The sequence below is a fragment of the Heterodontus francisci genome, chromosome 48 (assembly GCF_036365525.1).
Source record: "Heterodontus francisci isolate sHetFra1 chromosome 48, sHetFra1.hap1, whole genome shotgun sequence".
Lineage (NCBI taxonomy): Eukaryota > Metazoa > Chordata > Chondrichthyes > Heterodontiformes > Heterodontidae > Heterodontus > Heterodontus francisci.
The window spans coordinates 7,505,647-7,517,630 of NC_090418.1; the positions used below are offsets into that span (position 1 = coordinate 7,505,647).

At 50.0% G+C, this 11,984-nt stretch overlaps 1 protein-coding gene across 1 annotated transcript; it reads right to left on the minus strand.

Moving 5' to 3' along the window:
• Nucleotides 1-620: 620 nt before the first annotated feature.
• On the minus strand, nucleotides 621-11,140 carry ponzr6 (plac8 onzin related protein 6). The gene is made up of 4 exons (XM_068023972.1): nucleotides 11,035-11,140; nucleotides 5,993-6,121; nucleotides 2,811-2,992; nucleotides 621-1,740 (listed from the first exon to the last, which is right to left on the minus strand). Exons 2-4 carry the CDS (start codon nucleotides 6,111-6,113, stop codon nucleotides 1,504-1,506), a joined length of 540 nt encoding a protein of 179 aa, XP_067880073.1. The 5' UTR covers nucleotides 6,114-6,121; nucleotides 11,035-11,140; the 3' UTR covers nucleotides 621-1,503.
• Between the last annotated feature and the right edge of the window lie 844 nt (nucleotides 11,141-11,984).

Here is an 11,984-nt window from a genome sequence, read left to right on the forward strand (position 1 = left end):
GTGTGTCCATTGTATTGATTTATTGAATAATGTTGAACTGATTGAACAAAGTGAATCTTATTATAACTATTTTTCTGCATGTTCTACCACAGTGTAATACAGCACATTAACAACTCGTAACTGTCTGTTTTCACCAAATGCTTGTTCAGTCTTTCAGAGAAGAAAGTATGCAAAAGATATAAATGTGAGGCCCATTTACTCTTGGATATAATAGTTGCACCCTTGGACCACACTACAAATAGATAAAGCCCAGATAGACACCAGTCAGATATTTCTGTGAGGGAGAGGGACTGAGAGACACCAGTCAGTGTACAGATATCACCCTGAGAGAGAGGGACTGAGAGACACCAGTCAGTGTACAGATATCACCCTGAGAGAGAGGGACTGAGAGACACCAGTCAGTGTACAGATATCACCCTGAGAGAGAGGGACTGAGAGACACCAGTCAGTGTACAGATATCACCCTGAGAGAGAGGGACTGAGAGACACCAGTCAGTGTACAGATATCACCCTGAGAGAGAGGGACTGAGAGACACCAGTCAGTGTACAGATATCACCCTGAGAGAGAGGGACTGAGAGACACCAGTCAGTGTACAGATATCACCCTGAGAGAGAGGGACTGAGAGACACCAGTCAGTGTACAGATATCACCCTGAGAGAGAGGGACTGAGAGACACTAGTCAGTGTACAGATATCACCCTGAGAGAGAGGGGCTGAGAGACACCTGTCAGTGTACAGATATCACCCTGAGAGAGAGGGACTGAGAGACACCAGTTAGTGTACAGATATCACCCTGAGAGAGAGGGGCTGAGAGACACCAGTCAGTGTACAGATATCACCCTGAGAGAGAGGGACGGAGAGACCCCAGACAACACCAAACACCAGCCACAGTCCCATTAGGGTGGCGCAGTGGTTAGCACTGCAGCCTCACAGCTCCAGCGACCCGGGTTCAATTCTGGGTACTGCCTGTGTGGAGTTTGCAAGTTCTCCCTGTGTCTGCGTGGGTTTCCTCCGGGTGCTCCGGTTTCCTCCCACAAGCCAAAAGACTTGCAGGTTGGTAGGTAAATTGGCCATTATAAAAATTGCCCCTAGTATAGGTAGGTGGTAGGGAAATATAGGGACAGGTGGGGATGTGGTAGGAATATGGGATTAGTGTAGGATTAGTATAAATGGGTGGTTGATGGTCGGCACAGACTCGGTGGGCCGAAGGGCCTGTTTCAGTGCTGTATCTCTAAAAACTAAAAGAAAACAAGGAGGAGGCTTAGTCTAGTTATAGAAGTGACTAAAAACAGCAGAACCCAAGAAAAGACCTCTCAGCCGACCTAATCCACAGCAGGCAGTTCCTTCTTAACGACAGGCCAGGGAGCTCCAGTTGTAGCCTTTCTTGTTTAGTAATTGCATTGAATGTAACCTCTAATCAATCAATCGTCAGCATAATTAATAATTTATCAGTGCCATGACATTGCTGTGCCCCTCTTGCCTGCCTGCAATGGTTCTTATGGTTCATTTTTGGGGATAGGGTGGGACTTGGCTTGGAGCATGTTGGTAAGGAGGCTGGACGGCATAGGCAGGCTGGGGGACGTAGTTGGGTTGGGGCACATAGGTCGGGTGTGGAAGTATGGTCGTGCTGGCATTGACGACAGTCACAGTACTCTTCCGTGCCTTCATTTCCCGTGCAAGTTGGCACCAGCCGCAGCAGTTACACCAGTACATGATGCAGCAATCATTAAAGATGGAGCCCTGGGTGTCGAAAAGACAAGAGAGAAAGAAATGTATTTATCGGTAATGAGACATTCATGATTTACCCATCTTTAACCCACTTATTCAATTCCCCCACGCCAAACCTGTGCTCAAAGTGAAAAAGGTGCCAGGATTTTTTTGTTTCGGGGGGGGGGGGGGGGGGCGAGGACGGGGATTTTTATCATTCCTGCTTTTATTCCAGCCAATCTTCTCTGTCCCACTTTTCCAACTTCATCTCCGTCATGGTGCCATAAAACAATCAACTGTTATAAAAAAAACCATCTGGTTCACTAATGTCCTTTCGGGAAGGAAATCTGCCATCCTTACCCGGTCTGGCCTACATGTAACCCACACTCTCAAAATGCCACTCATTTGTCAAGGGTAATTAGGGATGGGCAGCAAATGCTGGACTTGCCAGCGATGCCCACATCCCATGAGAAAACAAAAATATAAAGACTTTGAAGCCACCACCAAGTGCCAGGGTCTCACCTGGCAAGACTCCCTCTCCAGCAGTACGTGCCAGGCTCCAACATTACGATGCCCAGGCTTTGTGATTCCCTGGTGACTTCGAGGTTCCTGGGCTGGATTGAGAGAGTCACAGAAGCCTAGGAGTCAGAATGAGAGAGACGGGCGAAGTCGCAGACCAGAAGGAGAATGTCACGGATAGTTCAGAAATGTAAGGAAAATTGGGACGAACTATTGAAGATTGCAATAGTTGTGAGCGTAAGAGAGAATATTTTTGACACAGGGATGTTGAATGCCTGACCAGAAAGAGTGGGGGAGCAGAAACCATAACAAAATGGACGTTTAAAGGGAGTTTTGAACTTCCCGCCCATTTTAAAAGCGGTGAAGAAATATTTGGCTGGGAAAGAACTTAAAGGGGGTGGTGGAAAGAGCAAGGGAATGGGACTGAGGGGACGGAGCCAGCATAGCACGGATGGGCCGAATGGCAAAGGAGTATGGAACTAAGCGAAGAGCTGGCACAGAAGTGAGGGGCTGGATGGCCGATGCGACAGGACTTAATCTGCATCTCCCCCCGGACCCACACAGAGCGCACACTTTACACTTACCGGAATGCCATGCCTCTCACGCAGAGCGACTCGCATCGCGAGGGAGATTGGTGGAATCGCCCCCGAGCTGACGTAGCCACAACCATTGCAGGTTGTGTCCAGCAACGGGAGGCAGAGACATTCCCCGAACTGATCCGCTGTCTTGCACATAAAGCACGGCATACACCAGACTGCACAGCAACCTGGGGAGCACAAAGGACAAAGGCAATGGGTATTTGTTTCAGGGTACGCTCACATGCTACAACTGTTCCACCACAGGATACTGAGGTCAGGAGGTTTGCTTTTTGTACTGGCAATGTCATTCATCGGTATGTGAGCCTTGCCTCCTATCGAGGTGGCTCGGAACGTCTCTCTCACCTCCCACTGTGATCACCGTTGCAGGGCAGCCCAATTTGCGCACTGCAAGATCCCACAAACAGCAAGGTAGCAACAGCTACGCATTCTGCTCTGGTGACGCTGGTTCACAATATTCACCCAGGACTCCAGGGAAGAACCCCGCTTTCTCTTCTTCAAAATGGCACCGTGGGATCCTCGACGTCCATCTGAGAGGGCAGACGGGGCCTCGGTTTAGCGCCTCGTCCGAAAGACGGCGCCTCCAGCACTCCCTCGGTCTTCGGAGTGGGACTTGAGCCCACAGCCCTCTGACTCAAAAGCGTGAGTGACACCCATGACCAGGGGTCTTTGTCTCCTGGGTTGCTCCCAGCAGGAGATTAACGTTTAACACCTGGAGAGTCCTGCCAAGTGACCCCTGACCCCACCTCGTATTGACCTTGGAGGGAGTGCCAGAATGATACCTGGACTCCAAGGGTTAAATTTTGAGTGGAGATTACACAAACCTTGGTTATATTCCCTGGAATTTAGAAGATTAAGGGGCGACCAGATCAAAATTTTCAAGATATTACAGGGAACAGATAGGGTAGAAACTATTTCCGTTAATTGGGGGAGTCTAGGACCAGGGGGCACCGTCTAAAAAAATTAGAGCCAGACCTTTCAGGAGTGAAATTAGGAAACACTTTGACACACAAAGGATGGTAGAGGTTTGGAACTCTCTTCCACAAATGGCAATTGATGCTGGATCAGTTATTATTTTAAATCTGAGATTGATAGATTTTTGTTAACCAAAGGTATTAAGGGATATGGGACAAAGGTGGGTATCTGGAGTTAGGTCACAGATCAGTCATGATCTCACTGAATGTCGGAACAGGCTCGAGGGGCTGAATGGCCTCATCCTGTTCCCATGTTCTTGTGTACAACAGCCGCTAGTTTAAGAAAGGAGAGATGCCATCAACTTAAAATTGTCTTTATTTTTAAAACAATGACCTAACTTTCATCAAATCTAAGGGGAAGATCTGCAGCCCAATCCTTTAACGTCTTTTTCGGACAAGGGTTCGATTGGGTGTTGGGGCAAGCAACAGCATGCCCCATTGCCCCCTCGGATCCCCAAAATGTGAACCAGGCAGAGATTGATCAGAGACACTCCTCCTCCTGCCAAGACCATCCCAGGGTGTAAAATCATGCCGGGTTTTGATGGAGTAATGAACATCAATTAGTGGAGGATGCAGATCGACGATAATTAGAAAAACAGGCAGAGGTGAAGACAAGGAGAAATCTGTTTACGCAGCGACTTGTTGTGATCTGGAAGCAGATGCAACAGTGACTTTCAAAAGGGGGGAAAATGAGACACTCGAAAAGGAATAAAATGCAGGGGCGTGGGGAAAGAAAAGGGAGATGGGTGGGGTTAGTGGGACGAATCAGATAGCTCTTTCAAAGGGCTGGCAAAAGGTACAATGGGCCGAGCAGCCTCCTAAAAAAAAATGTTGCTGCATCATTCAAAGATTAACGAGCTGGATCCTCTGGGCTCCTGAGGGCACTGCCTTCGCACCTGTACATCGGCTGTGTTTGCGAGCACAGTAGGAGATATTTTTAACTCTGTTTTGTAACTGGGAAACTGTGAGAGCTTATTGTTTGAGTCAGATGCCTTTGGGCAAATTCAGTTTGCATGTTGTTCCCTGAGGCTCTGGTACATATAGGTCATGCCAGCTACTAGAATAGTGCTCTGATGTTGGAAGAATTTTAACAACACACCCAATGGAAATTTGCCAGGGCCAGATATGACACAGTCCTAAACCCTTTCTGATTGTGAGCTCCCTAAAGTTCTCCGGAGAATAATATCGGGAAGGGAGTTAGACCAGTGTTAGCCTGATTCCCACCTCCTGTCTCTTCCGGCTCTCCCTCCGCCATTCGGCTCCTCGTGCCTGTGCCGGCTCTTTGAAAGAGCTATCCAATCAGTCCCACTCCCCCCTGCTCTTCCCCCACGGCCCTGTAATTTTTCCCCTTCCAGTATTTATACAATTCCCCTTTTGAAAGTTGCTGTTGAAGCTGCTTCCACCTCCCGATCAGGCCGCGCGTTCCAGATCACAACAACTCACTGCGTAAACAAATCACTCTTCTTATCTCACTTGTTTTGCCAAATGTCACAGAGCTGTGTTCTTATTGACCTCACCTGCTAGTAAAAACACTTTCTCCTTATTTACTCTCTCAAAACCCTTCATGTTTTTTGAACACCTGAATTAAATCTCCCCTTAAGCATTTGATGGGGACAGTGTACAGTCTGTATCTAACCCCCGTGCTGTACCTGTCCTGGGAATGTTTGATGGGGACAGTGTAGAGGGAGCTCTACTCTGTATCTAACCCCCGTACTGTACCTGTCCTGGGAGTGTTTGATGGGGACAGTGTAGAGGGAGCTTTACTCTGTTTCTAACCCCATGCTGTACCTGTCCTGGAAGCGATAAAGTGCATGACTGTCTTGGGGAAGTTACATTCCAGTGAGGTCACATACCGCACCTTAATCAGCCCTGAAGGTATCTTGAAAAATTTTCGTCATGTGATTTTGACATGAAGGAAAGTGTCCTTTTTTTTTTGTGCCAGTTCAGTACGTAAGGAGCTGAAATCTAGGTCACAGAAATGGAGACACCCGTGGTTGCGCAATCTGTCGCTGAGCAGGCTCAGACTTAATCGTGATGCCCCTGCAGTCAAATAGCCGGCTGATTCACTGTCTCCACCTAAGGGCAGCCACTCAGCCTGCGTTGCGGCAGGCGTTGGAACCTTTGAGGTGGTTGAGGGCATTAAAGGAGGTGGCAAAACAGTTGCGGAGGTGGGGTGGGTAATGTGAGCATACGTACAGATTCCACAGTCCTCACAGCAGTCGAAGATCCCAGAGCTCCAGCCCTTTGGCTGACTGGTGATGATGGTGGTGGTGCTGGTGTGCTGCGGCTGGCTCATCACAACAACTGGAGCAGCCATGTCGCACCCTGGGAGGAAGAGAAACACGTAGAAGATTAGTCGGAGCCATGTCCAGAAAGCAGGAAGTGCTGTGTCCTAAACCCAACTAAGCTCAGCTGCTTCATCGAAGACCTTCCCCCTCCCCCAACCCCCCCCCCCCCCACCACCACATCACAAGACCAGAGGTGGGGCTGTTCACTGATGATTGTATGAAAACTACATAGCGTTTACAGAAACAGGCCATTCGGCCCATCTGCTCCGTGCTGGTGTTTCTACTCCACGTAGGCCTCTTCATCTCACCCTATCAGCACATCCTTCTATTCCTTTCTCCCTCATGTGTTCATCCATCTTTCCCTCAAATGTATCGACACGATTCACCTCAACCACTCCCTGTGGGAGCGAGTTCCACATTCTCACTGGGTCAAGACGTTTCTCCTGAATTCCCGATTGGATTTATTAGTGACTGTCTTATATTGATGACCCCCTAGTTCTGGTCTCCCCCCCACCCCCCGCCCACAAGTGGAAACATTTTCGTTACGTCTACCCTATCGAAACCCCTTCATGATTTTAAGGACCTCTGTCAGGTCACCCCTCAGCCTTCTCTTTTCTAGAGAACAGAGCCCAGATCTTCTGTAAGAATCTTTTGACCCATCAACGTCCTATCGGATGCAACTCAAGTCACAAACAAGTTGGGTGAGGATTGGATGGAGTAATTATGGGGTTCGGGGTACAGTAGCAGCTGAATTTGGGGAACTTGGCAAGCCTTGATGGAGTTGGCGGTTAAATAGTGTTCAGTTCCATTTGCAACTTCACAGATACTGAAGCAGTCTCTGGACGGTATTTAGGTTTGGGCTGATAGGTGGCAAGTAACATTGGCGCCACACAAGTGCCAGGCAATGACCATCTCCAACAAGGGAGAATCGAACCATCTCCCCTTGACGTTCAACAGCAAAGGTCCCACCTTCAACATCCTGGGAGGAAGAAGGACCATGTGACATATGACATCAAACACAAGAGTTTTCATTGACGACCAGGTGGCAATGCCTCGATTTTAAAGCTCACATCCTTGGGTGCAACTCTCTCCATGGCCTTGCCTCCCCCTATCTCTGCAACCTCCTCCACAACCCTCCAAGATCTCTGCACTCCTCCAATTCCGGCCTCTCGCCCATCCCCCGATTCCCATCGCTCCACCATTGGCGGCCGTGCCTTCAGCCACCTGGGGCCCTAAGCTCTGGAATTCCTTCCCTAAACCTCTCTGCCTCCCTCTCTCTCCTCCTTTAAGACGCTCCTTAAAACCGACCTCTTTGATCAAGAATTTGGTCACCTGTCCTAATACTCCTTCCAGGTGAAGCAGCGATTTACTTGTACCTCTTTCAATTTAATATCCTGTAGTCGCTGCGACAAGGCAGTCTTTGTGTTCTTTCCTCCCCTTCCCCACTTCCCCTGCCTCTGAACTTGCTCACAACCCGTCACATCCCAAAGTTTTCCCAGTTCTGACAGAAGGTCACAGACCTGAAACGTTAACTCTGTTTCTCTCTCCGCAGATGCTGCCTGACCTGCTGAGTATTCCCAGCACTTTCTGTTTTTATTACAGATTCCCAGAATTTTGCCTTTGGTGACATTTCTTTGTGTGGCTCTGGCGAAGCGCCATCGAACGTTTTACAATTAAGTGCAAGTCCCATTCCTACCAAGTAAACACGTGTCCAGCAGTGGTGAGTCGAAGTTCCGCTCCTGGGATTAGGGAGCCCGTGATCTTAGGCCGACACGCCAATGCAGGGCTGAGGGAGCGCCGAATGGGTCATTCCGTTGAGAGAGGCATTAAACTGAGTCCTCTGCCACTGGATGAGAATGATCCCAAGGAATCATTTCGGAAAGAAGAGTTCTCCCCATAGCCCCAATCAACAGCCACAAGGAAACAGAGCCCAGGTGAAACAGTTTTTGGGCTCTCACTGTGTACAAATACTGTGTGAAGCCAGTGAAGGGGTACGTGAAAGACATCCCAGGGTAGATTTTTGTCAACTGGCTTGATAGAAGTGAAAAATGGTGAAGGGGTTTGATAGGGTTGGCATAGAGAAGATACATCCACTTGGAGGGTGTGCGGAGTGCGGGGGAGAGTGGGATTAGACTGGGTGGATATTAAAGGGTGTGGGGAGTGAGGAGGAGAGTGGGATTAGACTGGGTGGATATTAAAGGGTGTGGGGAGTGAGGAGGAGAGTGGGATTAGGCTGGGTGGGATATGAAAGGGTGTGGGGAGTGAGGGGGAGAGTGGGATTAGACTGGGTGGATATTAAAGGGTGTGGGGAGTGAGGGGGAGAGTGGGATTAGACTGGGTGGATATTAAAGGGTGTGGGGAGTGAGGGGGAGAGTGGGATTAGACTGGGTGGATATTAAAGGGGGCGGGGAGTGAGGAGGAGAGTGGGATTAGGCTGGGTGGATATTAAAGGGTGTGGGGAGTGAGGAGGAGAGTGGGATTAGACTGGGTGGGATATGAAAGGGTGTGGGGAGTGAGGAGGAGAGTGGGATTAGGCTGGGTGGGATATGAAAGGGTGTGGGGAGTGAGGGGGAGAGTGGGATTAGACTGGGTGGATATGAAAGGGTGTGGGGAGTGAGGGGGAGAGTGGGATTAGACTGGGTGGATATTAAAGGGTGCGGGGAGTGAGGGGGAGAGTGGGATTAGACTGGGTGGGATATGAAAGGGTGCGGGGAGTGAGGGGGAGAGTGGGATTAGGCTGGGTGGATATTAAAGGGTGTGGGGAGTGAGGGGGAGAGTGGGATTAGACTGGGTGGATATTAAAGGGGGCGGGGAGTGAGGGGGATTAGACTAACTAGCTGGGACAAAGAAGGAGAATTTTCTGGTGATACAGCACTTCATGCGATCTTCTATTCTGACGAACACACTGCACCTGATAATTACTTCCTGTTCCTTACGAGAAGCCTGCCTCATTCCTCTAACAACCGCTAAAGAAACAATTGAGCAGGAATGAGGCCTCCAGAAATGCTAATCAGCAGCTAAATATGAAGGGAATTTGCCTCCCTCCATTGTGAGGTCCACCTAACAACAGCCTGGCTTTTTCACCACTTCCTCCCATTCACGGTGGATTAACCTTCTCAATGCCAACACTTAGACATGGTAAAGACTGGTAAATGATACGCAACTGGGAATTGCAGTAACTATAATTTCGGTACGGTCTTCAATATTCGGTTCCTACACACACACATATCTGCAACCTACTATTTCCACCATTGCAACAGCGATTTGGGACAACCTGTGGCTCTGAAAGGCGCTATATAAATTCAATTCTTCTTTCCTTTTTCCAAAGGCCTCAGTGAACGGCATCGAGCACCCGTCACGGAAACAGGCCGTTCGGCGTTTTTGCTTCACACGAGCATTCCTCTCAATTCCTTTCTCCCTCATGCGTTTACCCGGCCTCCCCATAAATGTAACTACGTCACTCACCTCAACCACACCCTGCGGTAGCCGGTTCCACATTCTCGCCCGCTCTCCGGCTAGACGTTTTTTTCTGAATTCCCTATTGGGCTTCTTATGAAGAGTGAACCGAAGCGGCGGCCATTTTGTACCTCTCGCACTAACAATTTGGCCGCTCAGGTCGTCTGACCGAGGGAGGAGTGTTGGCCCGGGACACGAGGTGAGCACCTCCAAATGGGAATATTAACGTCCACCTGATCGGGAACGACTCGGTTCAACATCTCATTGGACGGATGGTGAAGAAGGGTCAGAGTGAGACTTCTAGGCCTTAGAGGGAAAAGGGCCAATCCCAGCGCAGGCCTTGTACGATCTGCTGTAACTTACCTCCCGTATCCCTTCGCGATGAGCTCCATAAGAAAATCGACCACCCACCCCCTCCGACACCTTATCCCCCACCGCACTCCCCACCCCATCACCTCGATTTACTTTGTCGCCTGGCAGAGTTGGATTGAGGGGTGGAGCACCAGTGTAGTGATAGAGACGATAGGCTTGGATTTTATTGCAGAGCTCGCCCTCCCTATCTCTCTAAACCTCCTCCAGCCCCTCAACCCTCCGAGATCTCGGCCCTCCTCCAATTCCGGCCTCTTGCCCATCCCCCGACTCCCATCGCTCCGCCATTGGTGGCCGTGCCTTCAGCTGCCTGGGGCCCCAAACTCTGGAATTCCCTCCCTAAACCCTCTCCACCTCTCTCTCTCCTCCTTGAAGATGCTCCCTTAAAGCTGACCTCTATGACTGAGCTTTTGGACGCCTGTCACTAATATCTCCTTATGTGGCTCAGTGTTAAATTTTGTTTTATAACGCTCCTATGAAGCACCTTGGGATGTTTTATTAACATTAAAGGCACCATATAAATAGAAGACATTGTTGTTGCTATTGTTGTTGTGCCCCCTCTCACACTAACGGGATCACACTGTGCCCCCTCTCACACTAATGGGATCACACTGTGCCCCCTCTCACACTAACGGGATCATACTGTGCCCCCTCTCACACTAACGGGATCACACTGTGCCCCCTCTCACGCTAATGGGATCACACTGTGCCCCCTCTCACGCTAATGGGATCACACTGTGCCCCCTCTCACACTAATGGGATCACACTGTGCCCCCTCTCACACTAACGGGATCATACTGTGCCCCCTCTCACACTAACGGGATCACACTGTGCCCCCTCTCACACTAATGGGATCACACTGTGCCCCCTCTCACACTAACGGGATCACACTGTGCCCCCTCTCACACTAACGGGATCACACTGTGCCCCCTCTCACACTAACGGGATCACACTGTGCCCCCTCTCACACTAATGGGATCACACTGTGCCCCCTCTCACACTAACGGGATCACACTGTGCCCCCTCTCACACTAATGGGATCACACTGTGCCCCCCCAACACTAACGGGATCACACGATGCCCCCCCCCCCCACTTCTCACATTAATGGGTACATGCGTCAGTACCTTGTCTGGCTTTGAACCTTGTCTGCGCCTCACAGAGTCCTCACAGCAGTCGGAGTTCAGAGAGAGAGGAAGCTCTCACCTGCTCAGTTGCACGAACGTGAGTGAGGCCCGGGAGGCTCCTGAAAGCTTTTATACAGCGAGAATTGTTTGTAGTTTTGCTTTCAGGCAACGCACAACAAAGTGTTATTTTAACCCTCGCCTGCCCGGAGGCCTGCCGGTGCTACCTGGGGACTGTTTGCTCTCAACAGGTTCACTCTGACAGGGCAGGAACTTCCACTGGGGCCTGGCCCCGTCTTTCTACTGAAGGTGGTCACAAGGGCCGTATTTGGCCGGGCTAACATGCACTCAATGGGCCGTTTGGTCTCCTTCTCTGACGTAATGACTCCAATGGTTGGGGTACAGTCGGAGTTTGGTTTGGGTACTGTTGGGGTATATTTGGGGTATGTTTGGTGCACCGATTGGAGTCTACGACTACAGCGTGACATAATTGTACGAGGAAAGTTGACATAGCAATACACAATGGTAAATGTTGATGAAAGTCATTACAAATGTGGATCCACAATTCTTATGTGCTTATTTTCCTATTTTCTTTTGTGCGACACTTGACAGCACCCTCCAGAATCTGAGCCATCATTCTTCATGCACCGAGCTCCGAGGGTAGACCATTGGGCTGTGGCGTGCATCACAATAGAGCTTGATCTCGTCCTGGCCCGAAGCCAGCGATCGGGATTGGGTGGGAACCCTGGGGCAATGACCCCCCTCCATGCCGCAGGCCGAGGGAAGGCTGAGGTTATTTGTGGGAACTCCTTCCGCCTCCTAGACGGAGTTGACATCGAGCCTGGGATCTTCAGCCAAGTAATAAACCAGGAGGCTCAGTTTCCTGTTTAACCACTGGGAGGCGGTCACGCAAAGGCCTAATTGCTGCTATTTTGGGGAGTTAAACGGGGAAC

What these genes read in the sequence shown, in the direction of transcription:
- ponzr6 (XM_068023972.1), bottom strand. Translation starts at nt 6,113, where the DNA reads ATGGCTGCTCCAGTTGTTGTGATGAGCCAGCCGCAGCACACCAGCACC. An exon ending in CTGTGAGGACTGTGGAATCT is followed by an intron (nt 2,993 to 5,992) that starts GTACGTATGCTC and finishes TGTGCTCCCCAG; the next exon opens with GTTGCTGTGCAGTCTGGTGT. An exon ending in GTGAGAGGCATGGCATTCCG is followed by an intron (nt 1,741 to 2,810) that starts GTAAGTGTAAAG and finishes TTCGACACCCAG; the next exon opens with GGCTCCATCTTTAATGATTG.